General features: G+C 44.3%; 2 protein-coding genes across 2 annotated transcripts in view; one reads left to right on the top strand and one right to left on the bottom strand.

The window, feature by feature from the left end:
* Window positions 1–11,064, top strand: part of LOC141520872 (prosaposin-like) — a 34,914-nt gene extending 23,850 nt beyond the window's left edge. The window contains exons 3-10 of the mRNA XM_074232775.1: window positions 2,659–2,730; window positions 3,908–4,021; window positions 5,609–5,704; window positions 6,151–6,334; window positions 6,426–6,577; window positions 6,990–7,070; window positions 7,372–7,485; window positions 9,601–11,064. Of these exons, the coding sequence (XP_074088876.1) occupies window positions 2,659–2,730; window positions 3,908–4,021; window positions 5,609–5,704; window positions 6,151–6,334; window positions 6,426–6,577; window positions 6,990–7,070; window positions 7,372–7,485; window positions 9,601–9,636 (849 nt within the window). The 3' untranslated portion in view covers window positions 9,637–11,064. The remainder of the gene's footprint in view (window positions 1–2,658; window positions 2,731–3,907; window positions 4,022–5,608; window positions 5,705–6,150; window positions 6,335–6,425; window positions 6,578–6,989; window positions 7,071–7,371; window positions 7,486–9,600) is intronic.
* A 22-nt stretch (window positions 11,065–11,086) lies between these two features.
* The window catches only part of CDH23 (cadherin related 23), a 460,126-nt gene continuing 458,093 nt past the window's right edge, over window positions 11,087–13,119 (bottom strand). Inside the window, exon 64 of the mRNA XM_074232774.1 lies at window positions 11,087–12,342. Within this exon, the coding sequence (XP_074088875.1) occupies window positions 12,016–12,342 (327 nt within the window). The 3' untranslated portion in view covers window positions 11,087–12,015. The remainder of the gene's footprint in view (window positions 12,343–13,119) is intronic.

Below are 13,119 nucleotides of genomic sequence, written 5' to 3'. Positions count from 1 at the left end.
TTAGCGACGACTTGCTTGTTAATTGAACTTAAGTGGAGTTGAACAAACTTATCAGCCTTACTCTCTTTTCCTGAGTAATCTAAATTCAGTGGCAGAACAAAAGTCAAAACAACTGGTTATATCCAGGTGTCTGATCAAGTTTGTTTCAACTATCTTCAAGGCTGTTGGAACAATTTGTTCTCATTTGCCCATTCTAGCCAGGAAAGTCTTCACATGTTTGGAGAAGATATCCCCCAACTCATTGATTGGTAGGAAGCTTGTCAGTTATCCTTAGCCTGGTTTAGCCGTCTGTCTAGATGATTTCGCCTGGGTATGGCAGATGAATGTGCCACAGACTCTTGGAGCCACAGGTGAGAATTGGTGGACACCAAAAATGAATGCGCAGACCTGAAAAGGGGTCACACCAGAGATACTTGTCTTCCATGAAAATTCCATACATATCTACCTTGTATGAGTTATTGATGTGCATATCTAAATTTGCCTACTAAATTATAAACTCATTGTGAGGTGGGTATAAAAAAGACAGCAGACATAGTCGCTGTTGACTGACCTAATGAGCAGGCAAGGAAGGTTGTTAGTCACTCTTAGTCTGCCCTTTTCCCTGTTTTTCTTGAGTTTCCTCTGCTGAGTGGAAACTTAGAGTAGATGTGTCCTCGGGTCTCAAAGCCCATTGTTGTGATATTATTACATTTTATTATTATACTCAATGGTTATATAGGTTACACTATAGTCACAAATAAATATTAAATTTTAAATGTGACCCTTGCAAAGTTTTATTGGGCGACGTAGCCTAGAAGAGCTAAGAGGCTGGACATCTATGATTAGAGCAAGACTTTACACTTACTATTTCTGCTTTTTTTACTTTCTGAAGGTTGCAAGGAAAATTTTTCATTAAAATCAGGCCTTTGTAATGATTGACTTTGCTCTGGGGTGGAGCCAGTCCAGCTCTCTAACTTATTTTTTTTATTTATAATTTTTTATTTTTATTTTTGCAAGGCAATGGGACTAAGTGACATGCTCAAGTTCACAAGTAAATATTAAGTGACTGAGGTTGGATTTGAACTCAGTTCCTCCTGACTCCAAGGCCAGTGCTCTATCCACTGCACCACCTAACTGCTCCTCCCTAACTTATTTATCCAGAAATGTCCTGCTCTCTCTTCTCTAGGATGTTGTCTCTCTCTTCTCTAGGATGTTGTAGAGATGAATAAAGTAGTAACTTTTTTTTAACTTTGAGGCTTTAGGCAGAAATCTCACTGACAAATATGACAGTTTATATCTCTCTAACCTAGCTGTTTCTTATGTTCCCAATGAATACTAGATTATGTGTTTTTTTTTTAATGGGGCAATGGTTTGTTTGTGATTTGTTCAAGGTCACGTAACTATTAAGTATATCGTGTCTGAGATCAGATCTGAACTCAGGTCCTTCCTATTCCAGGGCATCTCCACCTAGCTGCCCCTTATTATTACATTGAAACAATAGCAAATCTAGTTTATCAATTTATTGATTGATTATTTACTGACTTATTAAGACAAGGTAAACTTTTTTTGTTTTTTAAAAATTTTATTTATTTAAGGCAATGGGATTAGGTGACTTGCCCAAAGTCACATAGACAATTATTAAGTGTCTGAGGCCAGTTTTTAACTCATGTCCTCTTGACTCCAGGACTGGTGCTCTATCCAATGTGCCATCTAGCTGCCCCAAAAGTAAACTTTAAACAAAAAAAAAAGATGAACATATTCTTAATAAATAAGTATGTCATACATTCCCAAGCAGCTGGGTGGCAAAGTGGACAGATAAGAGTACTGGGCGTGGAGTAGGGAAGACAGCTTCCTGAAGCCAAATGTAGACTCAGACCTTTATTAGCTGGGTGACCTGGTCAAATCACTACCCTATTTATCTCAGTTTCCTCCTCTATAACATGAGCTTGAGAAGGGAAAGGCAGTATCTTTGTCAAGAAAATCCTAAATGGGATCCCAAAGTGTCATGCATGACCGAACAACATACATTCAAACTCTTGAGAAAAAGGGAGGAGAGACTCATTTGCCTCACTGGATAAACCAAATAAGTTTCAGCGCCAACATATTCTGTACATGATTTGTCCATATCACCTGAGTTCCAAAAATCCCCACTAATGACCTCCTCTATGTTCTGGGGAGGGGGAGCAGGGCTTCCATGACTTCTTCCTCCAATCCTCCCCTCCCCCCAACCCATATCCTATTTATTTCTGTTTCTTTCTCTCCATCTTCCCTCAAGTCCACAGAAGGAAGTGGTGAACTTAAGAATCAAAAGCAGTCCTCTTGTGAAACCTTAGGGCAGCATACAACTCCAGGGACCAGGGAGATGGAAACTTAGGGTGAGGGTAGTGAGAAAATTCTATTTGAAATGGCAGTCATATCAAATAGTATATTATATTTGTGGCCGAGGCAGCACACCATAAGACAATGGTGGTAGCTTTGGGAGATTGTGTGGTATGGAAATGGACTTTTCTGCTTGTAGGTAGTTAGTTGTCAAAATGGGGAGATGTCATGCTAATAAATGTGTAAGGCAGGGCTTGGTATGTTTGTGTATGTTTGGGGTTGGGACTCCCAAAAGTTTAAAAATGCCAGTGTTAAAAACTTTATTCAATGTTTTGTTTAACATTCTACTTTCCCTTTCAGAAATCTATTGCCTGTGAAGCTTGCATAAATTTGATGACTTTTATTGACAACTTTGTGGAAATTGGTCCAAAGGTAAGTGGGCTGTTGATTTTGTAGCAAGTGGTGATGAGGCAGAAGCCATCAAGATGGCAGAGCAAAGGCAGGGACTAACTGACCTCTCCCAAATTCCCCTCCAAACAACTTTAAAATAATGCTTCCAAGGGCGGCAAAGTCAACAAAGAGATGGCATGAAAAACATTCCGGTCTAAGACAACTTCAAAAGTTGGAGGAAGGGCTGTCTCACTGGGGAAGAGGAGAGTGCAGTCCAACACTAAGCCAGCAGTGAGGCCTTGGGCTCCTGTGCAAGGCAGCCAGGCCTTGAGGGCTAATGAATCTACTGCAGTGACTTCCAGAACTCTCAGCCCATAGATTATTAGGGGGTTGGAGAACTGTCTGAAAATTACAGGAGGCTCTTTATTGGCAGCTGGTGTTAATCTACTGCCCATAAATAGGTTTGGGTTGAGGGGTCTGAGGGGACTTCCAGGGCTGAGAGAGACTTGGGATTGGTCACAAACAAGCTGACAACCTGGTTGCAGTTCTAGGGTAGAGGGAAGCACTCGCTCCTTCAGGATTCAATTCAAGTGGGCCCTCCTTCTCTAAAAGGCTTTTCTCAGTCCCTACAGCTGTCAATGCCTAGTGCTCTAAGGTTATCTTCCATCAAGTCTCTAGTTATACACAGGTTGTCTTTCCATAAGAATGTAAGCCTCTTGAGGACAAGAACTGGTTTTTCTCTTTCTTTGTATATTTTGTATTTAGTATGATCCCTATCACACAGTAAATGCCTAATTAATGTATGTTGATGGATAAGATCAGTGCAAATAACTGGTATCTTACTTCAGACATCCTTAGGACAAAGACAATCTTTTGAGGTGGCCTTTCAGTTGATTTAGGCCCAAAGGATGGGTTAAAAGGTTAAGCTGTGATATTATAAGTCTCTCAGTAACATGAACAAGGGAAAACCCAGGGTATGACTTAAGATTCTGAAGGAAGCTTTCCTTAAGTATGGATAGAGAATGTAATGTTTCCTCCACCAATATGATGCTGGAGCAGACCTTTGTCAAACCTCTTTGGTGCCCCACTGCTTCTACCTTGAGTCAGTCCCCATTAGTGGGAGGCCTGTGACTGTGGGGGAGGCAATGCTATGTTCAAGGGAACTGGCTGCCCTTCTCTTGAACTGACTCCCCATTGTTCTTTTCCATTGGAATTCAAGGAGAAGTGTGGATATATTGGAGTCTGTGACACAGAAATAGAAATGCCTCTGCAGACCATGATGCCAGCTCATGTGGCTGCCAGTACCATGATCCCTGCACAAGAGCCGGTGAAGGTAACCCAGACCCCCCGATCCATCCACCACTGCCTGTTGAGTCTTTCTGGAGCAGAAGAGTAAGCTCAGAGAAGGGAGCAGGTCTTCCCTGCCTCACTTGAGTCACACAGATGAACTTGAGACACTCAATTGCCCAACTCAACTAGCCAAACCAAATTGCTCTGAGACTTTGAGGCCTTCCTGGGTTTTCTTTTGTGATAAGTTTACTTTCCAGATTATTTTTCTCTAACTCCTCAGGGACTGGTCTCAAGGACAGAAGATACACATAGAGGAGGTAGTTCACTCAGAAAACAGGAGTGGCCCCCTTGACTGGGTGCTGGTTTTCCCACAGCTTGGGTCTCACGGTCTAAGTGCCTCTTTTATAGCTTCTGGATTATTTTATTTAAGGTCTTAATATCCAGGGTGGGTTGACTCACCCTGGACCCCAATGATCTGGCCAATGGTCCCTGAAACACACCTCTGAGAAATCATAGGATCGTAGCTATAGAGCTGGAAAGAACCTTACAGATGAAGAAACTGAGGCCCAGAGAGATGAGGGGAGTTATCTAAGGTCACACAGCTAGTGAGCAGAACCCTGGGCTGCTGACTTCATCATTTTCTTTGTGCTGCCTCTAGACAGAAGAACTATTAGATCCTAATTGGGTCATTAAATCTATTTTTTCTCTTCTCCATTCTCTCTTATGTGTTGACTTTGCCTAAAATTAAGTAATTTATCAAGGCTGGCTCTATCTCCAAAACACTCCCTCCTTTCTGTTCCCCATCTCCTCAGCCCCAGGCATGCTACCCAACCCCTTGCCCTAAGAAGAAGAAGAAGAAAAGATATTGTTTAAATTGAAGCAGCATCATGGGTTCCATATTGCTTGTTGGAGAGAAGTAGTGAGTAGAGTGTTTGTCCCCATCTTAGAGATGAGAACCTCGATGTCCATGAAGCTTGGGTCACATAGTTAGTAAGGTGTGTATTGGCAGCAGCATGCAGACCTCCAGGCCCCACCCTAGGACTTTTCTTCTTCTGAAGCCTACCGCTTCCCTGTGATAATCAGGAGATGCTAAATTCACCCATGAGGGATGCTGAGTTCTTAGCTACCTGTACCTCTGTTTTCCCTTGCCTATGGCAGGTACTCTAGGCATAACTCTGATTCTGGAGCAATGTGAGCTAGGAGGAACCTCATGGCAGTAAGTTCAAGGAGAGTTGGAGTTATCTGGGGAATAGTTTATGCCATCCCAGTGACTTTGAGGTCCCTGTGTGCTCTCTTCCCCCCAGAAGTTAATGTTTATATGGCATTTTAAGATTTACAGAGCACTTTACAATATTATTTTACACTCATCACCCTTGGAGGTAGGTGCTATTATTAGTCTCATTTTACAAGTGAGGGAACTGAGGCACAGAGAGGTGAAGTGACTTATTCAGAATCCCAAAGCTGGATCTGAGGCCAAATTCATGTCTTCTTGACTCTAGGTACATCTCTTTATCTGGTGTATTGCCTAGATGCTTCTTTTCAAAGATTACAAACTACCTGCTAAGGTTATTCTGTTCTGTGCATCATAGCTTTCAAAAACATCATCTCTACCCATGTGCTCTCTTAATAGAAGGACTTGATCCAGATGAAGGGTGAGCTCCCTTGTCATTTGTGCCATTATATTATCCAAGAGATCATCAAATTGCTGGAAGGCAACAAGACCAGGGTAGGTATGCTCAGTGAACATCCCTGTCCCATGATCTTCCAACACTGAGTCCCTCCAAGGGCTGGGCACTATAGGTCTGGGTCCTTTCTCTGTTCCCTTCAAGTCGGGTGCTTTATCATGAAAATGAGATGAGCGTGCTGGGTTTAGCTTCATGAATAAGCCAATTTCTAACTCCTTGAAGGTAGTCCTGTGCTTGAAGATAGACTTGGGACAGGTCCTCTTAGGTCATAAAATTACAGACACAGGAGGAAAATAAATTTTCTACAACAGGGAAGGACTTCAGTTTAAAACTCCTTCAGCTGGCTTAACTGGAGGACTCTATAGGTGTGGGACTGGTAGCCTCTTTCCCCTTCTCCCCCCTCCCATCCCTCCAAAAAACCCCAACCTCTTATAAACCACAGCACCCAAACTTGAATCAATCTTACATACCATCTCTTGGAGTATAGGAGGCTGTGATGAACAGATTAGAGAATGTATGCACGGTGATCCCCAAATATCTAGCTGGCAGTTGCCGAGACTTGCTTGAGAGCTATGGCCAGAATATTTTTCATCTACTCCTGGAGATGACTAAACCTGACTCCTTGTGTAGCATTCTTGATGTTTGCCACAGCAAGAGTCCAGCCCATGCAGGTAAGGAAGGAAAAATCCCTGGATGGACCTTTTGCTCAGGGCTTAGGATCTTGTACATCACATTGTCTTTCATGTCTCCTCTGATCTGTAGCTAAAAAGGCCCAGAGTAATACCCTCTGTGAACTGTGTAAAATGTTTGATGGGTATTTGGACCAGATCCTAGCTAAGAACAGCACCCAGAACATGATCCTCCATGCTTTCCAGAAGGCTTGTAGCAAGTTTCCAGGAGTTTACAAGGAAAAGGTAATGCCAAGACATTAAGATTTGTAGAGTGAGAAAGATCAACTAACTGTGGGATCCCAAAGCACTGACACCACTTATCTCCCTCCCTTGTCCTCATTGGGTAGAGGGTTTTGTTCTTCAAGCTGAAACAAATGGTCTTTGAGGATTCATTCCTAAAGACTGGGTAACTGATGGGCCCAAGGAGAAGGTAACCAGGTCCCCTAAATGGAACAGGGAGATCCTGGGGTCCTCCTGAGAGGGAGATGATGGGCTGGGGAAGATCTGAAGAGGATGGGATGGTGACAGGGACAAGTTTTGGGCATATTGGGAAGGTGGGCTCCCTGTGATTAGAGTATGATGATTTCTTGAGACCCCTTGTGTGGCCCAAGCTCCCTTGGGCTGTCTGAGTGTTCTCTTTTGTTCTGCTCCACAGTGTGATGAGTTTGTGAAGGAGTATGAACCCCTCCTAATAGGGGCCCTGCATGATGAAATGGATCCTAATTCTCTGTGCCCGGTAAGCATGGCAGTGTGAGTAGGGTCCTATTCTTGGAGCCCATGAGCACATCTGGAGAGCTGTCAGTATTCTTGGCTCTGATACCCTTCCAAGAACATGGGATATCTGAAAGAACACCCTTTTCTCCTCCCAACCCAGCTGGACATCTCTGGGGTCTAGGCAGCATCCCTCTGGCAAATACAGTCTTAGGCCTATCTCACTTTGCCCAGGATTCCTCCCAAGTGGAAGGCAGGTGCAGAAGGAGAGGAGCACCTGAACTCAGCTCATTCTTTTTTTTTCACATCCTTTTCTCCCCATATAGAAAATTGGAATTTGCCCTGAAGCTTCTCCTAAGTCTTTGCTTTTGGAAACTAAGCAATGTGTCCAGGGCCCAAGCTACTGGTGTAAGAACATGGAGACAGCAACTCAATGCAATGTAAGTTCCTTCCACTATCTTCTGTTTTATCCCAAGCTCTAGGAACCTAGCTAAGCTCTGGCTAATATGTCTCATTTGTTATTTGATTCTTTAGGTTGAAGGTACTTTTCGTTTAGATTCTAGCCACAACAGAACTTAGGCCTTATCTTTATTCTACTTTCCTCATGGAGTGTTATGAGAAAAGCAGTTCATGAAACTATGGGTTGTGTGGTATCTAGCCTGCCCCCATGGAAGCTATGTCATATAGAGAGGGAATCAAATTCACATCTGCTGGCTCCCAGGCAAGCCCTCTTCAGCTGAGACATACTTCTTACTTTGGGGTCAGAGTGGTCAAATAGGCAGCAGATGTTTGATGTGGCATGTATGCCTTTGAAACATGGAGAAGTATTTTTCCCTTCAGCTCTGTTTTGATTGTATTTTAATTTCCAACATGGCCAACCCCTGCCTTGATGTTCAAATCTCATATAGTGGGTAGGCTGGTGGCTCTGCAGATTTTAACAAGTGAGTCATATTTTCTGAGGTAGGTGTCTTTATCTAGGAAGCTATGGTTGACCCTTGAGTCTGAGGGTGACCAAATCTTCTTCAGTAGGGTTCATGTAGAATTAGGGTTTCTTCTTTCCAAACCAGTGAGGCTTAATGAGGTGATGCAGAGAATTGGTTATGGTTATGTGGAGAGACTAGAAGAAGGTTTATCTTTTGTTTGATTTAACTCAGGATAGAAGGGCAATGTGAGTGTTCTCCTCGGCTCTGGGGAAATGACCTTGAGAGTCTGAGATTGGGCCAACAGCGATGCTAACCTGAGATTTTCAATTCATACCAGATGCTTCCATTGGTCAAAACCCTGACTTGAGGGAGATATGGTAAGGTATTTAGGAAAGATGGACAAGACCAAGAAATCCTCTATACCATATTTTATTCCACAGTTGCTGCCTGTTTACTGACTCTGCTAGTAAGGCTAAGGGAGCACAGTAGAGTCAAGACCCCCTTCCCTTCTCCAGGACTAGGTCTGGCTGACAAGGAGGTCAGAACCCTACTTTTGCCTAGTGCTCCCTAATGATTGTCAGTTCTTTTCCAGGACTTGGTCATTGCAGATTGGAGAAAGGGAAGGCTTCTAGGGATCCATCTTTTGGGTCTTTTGGTCCAGAGGGTAGCAGAACAATGGGTGGATTTTCCTCTCTGTTCAGTCTTGTGCTTTTCTTTTTTCTTAGAACAGAGTAGAGATAGCCCTGGATTTCAAGTCGGATGACTTGAGTTAACATTGTGGCTGTTCTTGCTCTCTGGGTGTTTTGGGGCAAGTCATTTTGCACCTTCAAGGATGGAATCTGGCAGATGGGCATAATGTCTATACTTTTACTTAGTGCCTCCCCCACCCCCCAAGGGTATCATAAGTATCAGAAAGAAGGAGAGTATTTAAAACTCTTTGTAAATAAGAAAACATTAGGCTAAGGGTTCTTAACCTCGGTCTATAAAGAAAAAAAATTATATTTGGATGGCTATATTTCAATATAATTGGTTTCCTTTGTAATGATTTGTATTTTATACATTAAAAATATTATTCTGAGTAGGGGTTCACAGAAGGTTTCACCAGATGCTAAAGGGGTCCATGACTCCTGAATTAGACATGTTTAATTTTTTCATTGCTTAGCCAACCATTTGACATCTTGAAACTCCCACTTTAAGTAAATGAAATTTGATTTCTGTCACACATGGTGTGGCTATATTTTCCCTGGGTTCAAGTCCATTCAAAGTAACTGGGAGAAATGTTTCCAGGGCACTTGTGGGCCCTGCCTGCCTCTGTCAAAGAGGATCTAGAGTCTGTAAGCTTGTTTCCATTGACAGACAAGTCAGCTGGCATTTATTATATTAGACCTCTTTTTACCCCCTCAGTTGCAAACCTTGGGGGCACCACTCTTGGGGGCACTCTGAAATATTCTGTATTGTCAGCCTATATTAACCCTTACTATTGGTATTACCCTCACAGGCTCTAAAGATGAGTGCCTGGACTGGGTGGAGTCTTGGGTGTGGAGTCTTAGGACTCAGTTTGGAAAGGGAAGTAGTTTGGGGTTATTGGAAGGATCTAATTTCTCTCTCTCTCTCTCTCTCTCTCTCCCCTAGGCTGTTGAGCTCTGCGAGAATCATGAATGGAATTAGAGAAGAGCCCTTCTTGCTTGAAGAAATTACAACTTCTCTCCTATTTGTGTGTCTGGAGGAAAGGAACATATGGATCTGTTTTTTGCCCCCTTCTATCTTTAAATATCTTTGTCCTTTTTTTCCCTCTATCCCATTGCTTTTTTGTTCCATTTGACATCATTGTCTGAAGGGCACCATAGTGGGCCATGTCATCATGCTTTTTCCTCCTCTCCTAGGTGAATGATGGGCCATGACTGCATCATGGACTATAATCTGGGTGGGATGGTGGGGATATAGGTTAGGTAGAAAGTGCAGATAGGGATGACAGAGAAAGCATGGGCCCAACTCCACTGATAGTCAGATCAGGGGTTTCAAAATTATAATCACTTAGTTGTGTCAAGAACTGTCCTAGGTTGTGGCTGTTAGGCTCTATCACAGTCCCCTTTAATCTATAGGTTGCCTTCTATTAGGGACAGAAGTCCCTAAGAATTCAGAGTCCTTGTTTTTTTTTAACTGAGTTTCTGACAATGTGGAGGAGTCCCAGTCTGCTCACTGTTGGCTTAGAAAGAGGAGTAGAAAGTGAGAGGAAGCAAAGCTTTGGATTCACCATCGTTGATTGAGGGAACTCAGACTTAACTTGGTTTCATTGACACCCCTTCCCCACCCTTGGGTGACAGTCTTTTCCTATTTTCTGTTTCTTGGCCATCCATTTTTTGAGCCTTTGCTTTGAAGTAGAATTGGTGAAGTGGGACAAAACTGTAACCGAGGTGGTTTCAGGATGGGCTGCATTGGGGTGGGGGGATGGCAGGGTTATTCCTACAGGTGGGGAGGGAGATGTAGTGAATTTTCTTTCTCAAAGGCCTTGACTAAGGTATCAACAATAGCAGTGTTTATTTAATTCAAGGACAATGAGTCTTTTTCTTCTATCTCTGGGTGAATGTTAGCATGTCTATGGTATGGCTTACATGGAATTCTGGGATCAAATAGTCCCAGGTCACTATTAGCTCCTTCTCAGAGGCCAGACCTTATTATCATAATTACTTTTTAAATCAATGTGGAGGATAAAATTTGGCATTTCTTGTTTCCTAGTAGAAAAATAGTCCTAGATGAGCACTGAAAGAGCCTGGGATTCAGTTTCTCCTCTTCCATTGTGCTCTACTATGAAATACTGTTGATTTTTTTTTTATTATTTTTGACCATAAATCTATGATTCACATTAAAAGTTATGAGAAATTAGAGATGCTTGTTTGTGGTAATTCATCTACCATGGGTATGTTGGCATCTTCCCTTTGGTTGGAATAGGGAAGGAGAGAGAACTTGACCCACAGAAGGATGACTCCAAGCGTTATCTAGCTCTCCTCTCTTCACCCTTCCACCACCTGCTGGTTCATGAAGTTCAAGGAAGAGGTCAAGGTGAAGTTTCCCCCTACTCCAGCCCCCCTACCCACCACCTAAGACTACACGGGTGAGATTTACCAAATCCAGAGTGTATTTCCGGTTCCATTTTTTAAACAGACCATTCCAAAAACTTTCAACAATGACTACTTAGAAATGAAACTGAGGTGAGGTGGGGGTTGTTAGAGGGAGAAATTAATTTTTAAAAATTACACAACAAACACTCGACATTCAAAACCTGGGGAACCTCAGTTGTTTTGCTTTGTCAGCTGCACATGTTTGGTAAGCCAGCAAAATGGAGAAAATGACCCTCCTCCCAGTGCCTCCCTTCCTCTTCCAGGGCTGGGGCAGTAAGACAGACTCCGCCACCATCATGGGCATGGATTCATGGATGGCTTAAAAAGCAGTGGGTGGGATTTTAACTAAGATTAAGGTGCTAGGATGGGGAGGTAGGTAGGTCAAACTAGCTTTCAGAGCAATCGCTGTTTCCCTCCTTTAGATGTCCCTTGCCCAACCAAAGGCTTCTACCCTAAATAGGGGAAATGGAGCAACCTAAGCTGGGGTGGTGGTTGGGTTTAAGGAGTAGAAGGCAGCAAAAGCCTGGAGCTTCTTGTCCTTGTCCTTGTTCTCAAATAAGTTGTTTGTCAAACTCTTGGACCCCCAGGAACCAGGGTCAAACTCCCCTGATGTCATCCGTAGATGCTAATAGATCTGTTTGATTTTCTTAAAAAAATAACAAATTTTATGAATGTAAAGATCAGATGCTGAATGAGCGTCTGGTAAAAGTAAAGAGTCTGGAGAGGTTGATACTGGGGGCTTGGGAGGTTGTTTGAGGTGGCCTGAGCCACGACCCATCCTCCCCCTTGGCCCTCACCCCAAGACTAGGATAAGGAGGATGCCTTGGTCCCTCTGCTCTGGGGTGCCCTCTTCTGGGCAGTCTTGGGAGCTGCCTGCCCACTGCCAGGCTGGGCCTGGAGGCCCTCACACCAGCGATGCCACTTCTAGTCATAACTCTGTGATCTCCAGTGGGCTCTCCATGATCACCTCCCGCATCTTGTGCATGGGGGTGGATTTGGCGGACTCGGTGCGGGCGTTACGATCATTGTAGGCCCCAGCCTCAGCAGTCAGTGTCTCCAGGGACCGGCCCAGGACTTTCTGATCGTCCTCAGGGAGGCTGTTGAGGTCAGCGGCCAGGAGGGTGCCCGTGCTCCCATGTACCACGTGAATTCCATCGGGCCCCTTCAGCTCGATGGGCTGCTTGTGACGGAAGCGGAGGCTGCCCTGGCCCAGGCTCCGGTCTCCAGTCTCATCTTCTAGCTCTGTCTGGATCAGCTGTAAGAGGCGGTCACTGGTTATGGCTCAGCTCCTCCAGAGGTCACTTTTGGGAGTGGCCCACTCGAGCAAACTTTGCACGGTCTGGTCAGTATTTTCCCTCACCCACCCTGTCTGCTCTTCCCACCTGCCTCCATCTCCCACCTCCCATTCTTTCCCCACTTTCCTTAACACAAAGAACACAAGTTAGCAACCAAATCCAGCTCCCCAACACCACATTCTTGAAACAATCCAAGACAAAAGGCAGAAAGGACAGGCCCTGTTCTAGGAGAAGAGTGAAGGAGACACGGCATCCCCAGGGCTGGGGCACCACACGCAGCTTCCCTGCCCCCTCTGCCCGCTGGGCTACCTCGGAGATGGAGGATTGGCAGGAGGCCGCTTTTTGCATCATTCGTTGGGCAAACAGTTTTTTGAGCCGTAAGTAATCTTCCAAGACCACCTTCAGCAGTGGACCCTGAGGGAGGTAACAGTATTGAACCCCTTCCCCCTCCCAGAGGCCCTCAGCTCTGCCTCAGTGGGGGATGAGGGTTGCTACTGGACAGACACTAAGAGTCAGTCAAGACGAAAGGGGGAGTGAGTTATCCAGCAGAGGAGACTGAGGTTAGCTCTAAGGCAGAATAGGAGATGTAGGTCTACGACTAGGCTGGGAGTTGAGGGGCTGCCGCGCTATGCAGCCTAGGTTTTTACTCCAAGAGCCTGCGATTCCTAAGCATGGGTCTGCCTGGAGGCAGGAGGATGGGCCAGATGCCCACTCTCTTATTGTCCAGAATCAGGAAT

This window comes from Macrotis lagotis, chromosome 4 (assembly GCF_037893015.1).
Source record: "Macrotis lagotis isolate mMagLag1 chromosome 4, bilby.v1.9.chrom.fasta, whole genome shotgun sequence".
Lineage (NCBI taxonomy): Eukaryota > Metazoa > Chordata > Mammalia > Peramelemorphia > Peramelidae > Macrotis > Macrotis lagotis.
This window is presented reverse-complemented; position numbering and strand designations above follow the sequence as displayed.